At 35.2% G+C, this 7,112-nt stretch overlaps 1 protein-coding gene across 1 annotated transcript; it reads left to right on the top strand.

Annotated features, from left to right (window-relative positions):
- The first annotated feature begins 209 nt into the window (after positions 1-209).
- LOC101899137 (uncharacterized) lies at positions 210-2,689 on the top strand. The gene has a single exon (XM_005186622.4). The coding sequence runs from the start codon at positions 921-923 to the stop codon at positions 1,677-1,679; it is 759 nt and encodes a 252-aa protein (XP_005186679.1). The 5' UTR covers positions 210-920; the 3' UTR covers positions 1,680-2,689.
- Positions 2,690-7,112: the final 4,423 nt, after the last annotated feature.

Below are 7,112 nucleotides of genomic sequence, written 5' to 3'. Positions count from 1 at the left end.
TACAACGCAGGAAAGAGAATAAGCAACAAATCACAACAGCCCCCCATTAACAAGTTGGAGAATGTAAACAAACATTAAGTGTAAACAACAGTTAACAAAGAGCCGTTTGTTCAGTGCATGCGGTGAAAGGGAAGAGAGGCAAGCCAGTGTGATTTTCTAGGAATTAGTGTGTGATACACACACATATACAACCAACCTGCCTCACAGAAAGGTATACGAGAGTGTGCGAAAACCAAAACAAATGTTGTTGCCTTCTGATGTATCCATTGCCATAGCCAGCCAACCATTAACATCGTCGCTGTTGTAATCGTCCGTAGGGGTCGGTCGTTTTGCGTATCTTAGACAAGCGAACGAGTGTGTGAGCGAACGAGCGAGCGAGTCAGGGAGTGATTGAGTGTATGTGTGCGCGCCATTCGTGCCTGATTGTTGTGGATTTCTCATGTACCCTTTTGCAGGGAATGCAATTTTTCAGTTTATAGAAAAACACCGAAGAGTTACGAACGTCGTAGCTCCTCGAGAAGCTCTAGCTTGCGGGCAATCCAAAGAAAAAAATTGTTTTCATACATAGCAAATATTTGGTGCACATTTTCCCAAGTGGAAATAGTTAAAAGGATAAAGAAGAGGAAGCAGCAAGAAAATATCTATAAATGTTGAGCATGAAAAACATGATTTAAAGTGTGAATTTTTTAAAGAAAATTGTTTGTTAAACGTAACAACAAATAACAGTTGTAGCAACAGCTGATAAACATAAATACATACATACCTATTCGATTTAAATAATATAGAAGTGCTTTAAGTAGTGCAAACGCAATTGCCCCTGCCGTGTTTTCTTAATTTTTAACTGCTTTAAAGTGCTTAGTAAAAATCCTATAAAAATTGGAGGAAATCCCAATTACAGACAAACCTTACAAAAGGAAACCATGTCAACGTTACCATTCCTCCTCAGCGTAGCCGATGAGCTGGACAACATCAACTCACAGTCGTACATGGACGATTTCGGGTTGGGTTTCCATCCCCATCGCCAGTACTACAGGACTCCGACCATCCAGCTTTCTCTACCGGCTGGAACCGAATGGATGCAGCCCGAGGGAAGGCATCACTCACGCTACAGATCCGCCTTCCGCTATGGCATGGAGACGCAGAATAATCTCACCTCGCCGGCCGAGAACGACGAAGAGGACAACGAGGAACAGTACGAGAGTTCGCACAAGGATAGCCGTGACAATGACAAAGCCGGACAGGCCACAACGTCCTCGGCCCAAAAGTTCGTATCGGCCTTGAATTCGAATCGTCCCGATGCCAGCGACAGCATTGACAACTCAATGCAGCTGTTCAATTTGTCGAAGAAATGCGGTAAAAACTATTACCGTCATCCGGAGCCTTGCACTTCATCAGCATCGTTAGCCACACCACCGCCCCTGCCGCCACGTAGTGCCACAGCGACATCAGCCGCTGCTGCCGCCGCCGCTGCTGCTGCTGCAGCCACCACATCGACCAAGGAAAAGCCCAGTATGAGCTATCGCCTGCACAGCAAATGCCTGGAGGGCACCAATTCATCATCGGAGGAAAGTTTGCAGAAAGTCACCTCGTCCATAGAGTTTTTGACGTGTTTCTTGTTGAAGAAATCGCGTGTCAGCAAACCCTCAACAGCCGGGTCGGCCGAGGCTAAGAAATCTTAGGACAACGATAATACACCGACAAAATCAACGCTAGTGTCGAAACGACGTAGTCATTGTTTTTAAAATTAAAGCAAAAAAGCAAGGCATGGAAAACAACTCCCCACGTAACGCAAAACACACACACACACCCCAAACTCCTAAAACACACATACACACACACAGAGACTCGACACTCTAGGACACAAAGCAAGTAGAGCAGCCACAGCAACAAATATTCAAAGAATAATATTCTAAAATTTAAGTGCATAGCAAAACAAAGCAACAACAACAAAATGAAATATAAACCAAAGTGTAGTAACTCAACTTAACCAAAAAAAAGTAAAACTAAAACAACAGCAACAACAACTTAACATAGTAGTAAGTAGCAAATTAAACCAACAACAAAGTTTAATAGCAAAACAAAGTAAAAGAAAAAAAACAAAATAAGAAACCATAAATAGAAGATTGAAAACAACAACAACAAAAACAAACAAGTTTACATACATACAAACATACATAAATAAATATGTAGTGTATCCTTTGTCCTTCCTTCCTTTCTTTACTTTCATTATTTCTGTATTAACCGAATATGTGTTCTTTGCAAGGAAACTTTAATTGAGTCCTTTGTCCTTCATGCTTTGTTCTCCTACATTTAAGTTTCGTCCCCAAAATTGAAATTGTTTCGGCACTCACAAACACACTCACATATATGTGAAAGTATTATTAAATTCCGAAAAATTGTATTTCCGTGTTGTATTTCTGACAATGATTCGAAGAGATTGAGGATGAAAAGTTTCTATGCGTGGAATTGAATCCTTCGATTTAATTGGTAAGAAATTTTCCATTAGTCATTCAAGACAACGCAATATTGATCCGAATCGGTCATGGAAGTCATTAAGAAAATTGTTCAATGCGAATTAGAGATTACATTAGGAAAGAATTGAGTTAATGGAAGGCGAAGTAAACGGAAAGCCGTCTTTATACCGAAGTGTTTTCCAAACTAACGTTTTGTTTGTAGAAATGGTGATGCCGTTAGTTCTAAGAGGGAAATTTAAGGGAGTAATAATCAGATCATGTATTTTTATACCCTACTTCTTAGGATGGAGGTGTATGAAATGTGAAATCCCGTCTCTCCGTTCAAGAGGTGGGCATGCGTCTGAAAAAAATAACTTTAGCTTCCAAACGGATTTAAGGACGTACATGGATACAATTTAAATATAGGGTTCCGAAGCCGGAATAAAAAAAGTTTAAGAATTGTTCCGTGGATCAATGCTCTTTGGAGATAATGGACAAGTAGTGAATATGAAATTTATTTTCTTGTGAAAGTGTTTGAAATAGCCTAAGCCGATTAAATATTCTGGTGATTGGTATTGAAAATGGGGTCCATCAGCTCAGATTTAGATATAGTCCATGTTTTACTGTGCCCCCTATTTTAGGGCATTCTAAGTATTTTAGGTTATTGGTAGGTAGATTTTCCCCACAGAAATGTCAATGTTACTGTGCCCCCTTATTTTAGGGCATTCTAAATATTTTAGGTTATTTGTAGGTAGATTTTCCCCGCAAAAATATCAATACAGCTCCAATACTTTAAATAGAACTTTCCGATTTTAAGTTTACCTAAGTATTAAGATAATCTTTTTGGTATTGACCCAATATTAAGTTACTTCCTAATTTAAGACATTTCGAAGATTTTAACAAGATTTTTGCAGGGGATGAGGTATTAGGGGGGAGGGGGTGGTGTGTAGAAAAATGCTTCCACATAAGATCTCTTGTTTTGAATAACCAAAACGATTATAAAATCCGACATAAGCATCCGTTTCTCTTCATATTTCACACATCCTATTATTTCTTTTAATACAAGATCTGGGTCAAAAATTTGAATATCCATGAAGTTCATAAAACGCGAAATTAACATTCGATTCCATTCAGACTCATTCAATATTTCCGTCAACACAAGATCTGTTATAAAGATGGTAGAGATCGGACCCTTTCTTCTGGTACCTCCCCCACACAGGTTTCAAGATTTTGAAAAACAAAACGCCCAAAGAAAGCGAAATTACTTTCTTTTACTTTCACACATACAAACTTTTCTGCTAACACAAGTTATCTGCGTGTCCCTTCCGGTCCCACACCCACAAAGGTCACAATATTCAATACATTTATCTGTCATAACTTGCCAAACAAGTCAGTGACTCTTTGCAACTTGCAATATCTAAATATTTCTCTCAACCTGAGATGAATATGAAATGTATGATTTGGCATAAAATTGGATATAAATGTTTGATTTTCATGTAATTTTTCCCATACCAATATTTTTATCTGTACTAGATGAAGTGTGAAAATAGAATACTTCGGTCCACAATATTTGATACCTCACGCACATTTCTAAAAATGAAACTGGCTCGTCGCAATATTTATATCATATTTATTTAGGGCCGATACGACATGGACAATATTGGCCGATTCCTTCGGAAGCTACCCCTCATAGAGAGTCCACTTGAATAATCATAACAGAAAAATATATTTAAACAAATAAGCAAAGGCTACAATCGAGCGGGGCCGACCGTTGAATACCCTACAACACTATAATAAATTATACAGTTTATATAGGCGAGATACTCGAAAGAATTCCACAAGATATTGTGACAAATAATAAAAGGAAACCATCAGGTTTCGTTCTCTAATTTCCGAATAATAGCAACTTAAACTAATTTGCTCATTTCCAATTTATTGGTAGATGTTGCACGTAAATGGTCTTCCTAGATCTGGAACCAATATTTCCCAAAGATCTATAATCTCTCAGAAGTGGCAAAAGATTAACATTTATTATTGGTTTTTGACTGAAACGCGTCTATATGAGATACAGACATCTATATGAGATACAGACATGGCCATCTAAAACTATTTGGCTTTTGCAATGCCCGGTAACCGATAATTACGACTTGCTGACAATTTTGCAGTTTTTTTGGTCCATTTCAACCCCTAAATATATGGCGATTACCTCCAAAAAGAGTAGGCTTCTAATCTGACCCTCATCTTATCCCCATGCAAAATTTTATAAGGATCGGGCCATAAATGCGATCTGTATATGATATCCTGATATCCTAACTACTTAGTTTTGTTAGCTGTAGAAATATTACCAAATGTTTAAATCAAAATGAAAATATGCCAAAAATATGACAAAATTGAAAAAATATGAGAAAATATTACAAAATCAATATTTTCATCGTTAGAGAGATATTTTTATGCAATTTTTTTTGACGTTTTTTCTTTCCTGCCAAGAGGCCATTTTGAATTAATGAGAACTGTCGAAATCAGTTCAGCAGTTCTCGACATATAAGAGATCTTTCAAGCATATCTTCTTTGATAGACATATATATCGCACATATTTTGCTATATATCCGATTTGATGGATGTTAACATCAATGTAAAGATCAGAAGTAACCTTGTCATGACTATGTGATTTCGCCGGGATTTTAAATACTAGCGGTTTAATGAAAAATTTTGAATTTTTTCAACACAAAAGATATGGTCTATTTTACCCGCTAAATATTATCCGATGACAACCCAAATTGGTAGGCTTCTTCCCCGCCCTAAACTCTAGCTGCATGCGAAATTCCGTCGATTGGTCTATAATTGCGACCTGTATAGCTACTGCAAAATCCGACATTTTTTCAGTATTTGGTCCATTTCAACCCCTAAACATTTGGTGATCATCTCCAAAAGAAATAGGCTTCTATTCTGACCCTAACCCCACCTGCGTGCAAAATTTCGTAAGGATCGGGCCATAATTGCGACCTGTAGCGTGATTACAAATTAACATGGACAGACGGACAGACGGACGGACGGACGGACATACATAGCTAGATCGACTCAGCTCGGCGAGCTAGGAAGATCCATATATACTTTCCTATATGGGAAACCAATATTTCGAGGTGTTACAAAAATTCTGGCCCAATCAAACTTATAATACCCCCAACACATAGTGTTGTAGGGTATAATAATCGAACTATGGCTAAGGGTACACATCTGTCGGCAATCCGAATGATACTTTCTTAGCTTGTTTTATCTGTATTATATGAGGAATGAAAGTGGAATATTGCGGTCGACTATTCTGGTACCTTATGCACATTTTGACAGTTTCTAAAAATTATTACATATCTCATAAAAAGTGATGGATGTGGTCCACATAGTCCAAGCCTGGTATGTCGCAACATTTATATCAGATTTATTTCGGTTCGATACGAAACTGACAATATAGATCAATTCCTTCGGAACCCGCTCCCGCAAGCAAGTTAAAAAGGAAGTAAGTTCGGCTGGGGCGAACTTTGAATACCCTCCCCCATTTGGAACTAAATTGGAAATTTTCAAAAAAAAAAAATAAATAAATAAATAAATAATAATAATAATAATAATAATAATAATAATAATAATAATAATAATAATAATAATAATAATAATAATAATAATAATAATAATAATAATAATAATAATAATAATAATAATAATAATAATAATAATACTAATAATAATAATAATACTAATAATAATAATAATAATAATAATAATAATAATAATAATAATAATAATAATAATAATAATAATAATAATAATAATAATAATAATAATAATAATAATAATAATAATAATAATAATAATAATAATAATAATAATAATAATAATAATAATAATAATAATAATAATAATAATAATAATAATAATAATAATAATAATAATAATAATAATAATAATAATAATAATAATAATAATAATAATAATAATAATAATAATAATAATAATAATAATAATAATAATAATAATAATAATAATAATAATAATAATAATAGTAATAATAATAATAATAATAATAATAATAATAATAATAATAATAATAATAATAATAATAATAATAATAATATTAATAATCGGACCTACATAAGCATTGTTTGTCATAAGCCATTACACTATTTCAATTCGAAACTTGAACTAAACGGTGCATAATGTAGCTAAAATCATTAAAATATCGTATATAGGGAGGTACCGTTATATCGGAGCTATACGAAGTCGTGTACCTGCACAAAAAATGTTCTGTCACAGGTTGTAGCATCCATTACGAACTTCAAATACGACATTTCAAACAATTTCGGTGAGTATTGTACCTGAAATTGTCAAAATACCGAGTATAGGGAGGTACTGATATATGGGGCCTATACGAAGACCTGGACCTACATTGACAGTTTTTAGCCACATACTGTAGTTCCCATTACGAACTCCAAATACGTAATTTGAAACCACTCCGGTGAATAATGACGATAAAATCATAAAAATACCGAATATAGGGAGGTACCGTTATATGGGGGCTATATGAAAACGTGGACCTACATGGCCCACTCATGAACTTAAACTGTCTACTGGCAGAATAACCACGTGTGCAAAATTTTAGCCTTCTTCGTG

This window comes from Musca domestica, unplaced genomic scaffold (assembly GCF_030504385.1).
Source record: "Musca domestica strain aabys unplaced genomic scaffold, Musca_domestica.polishedcontigs.V.1.1 29, whole genome shotgun sequence".
NCBI lineage: Eukaryota > Metazoa > Arthropoda > Insecta > Diptera > Muscidae > Musca > Musca domestica.
The sequence above is the reverse complement of the archived record's forward strand: the minus strand, read 5'-3'. Positions and strand labels throughout refer to the sequence as shown.

Coding starts and splice junctions, on each gene's coding strand:
- LOC101899137 (XM_005186622.4), top strand. CDS start 921: ATGTCAACGTTACCATTCCTCCTCAGCGTAGCCGATGAGCTGGACAAC.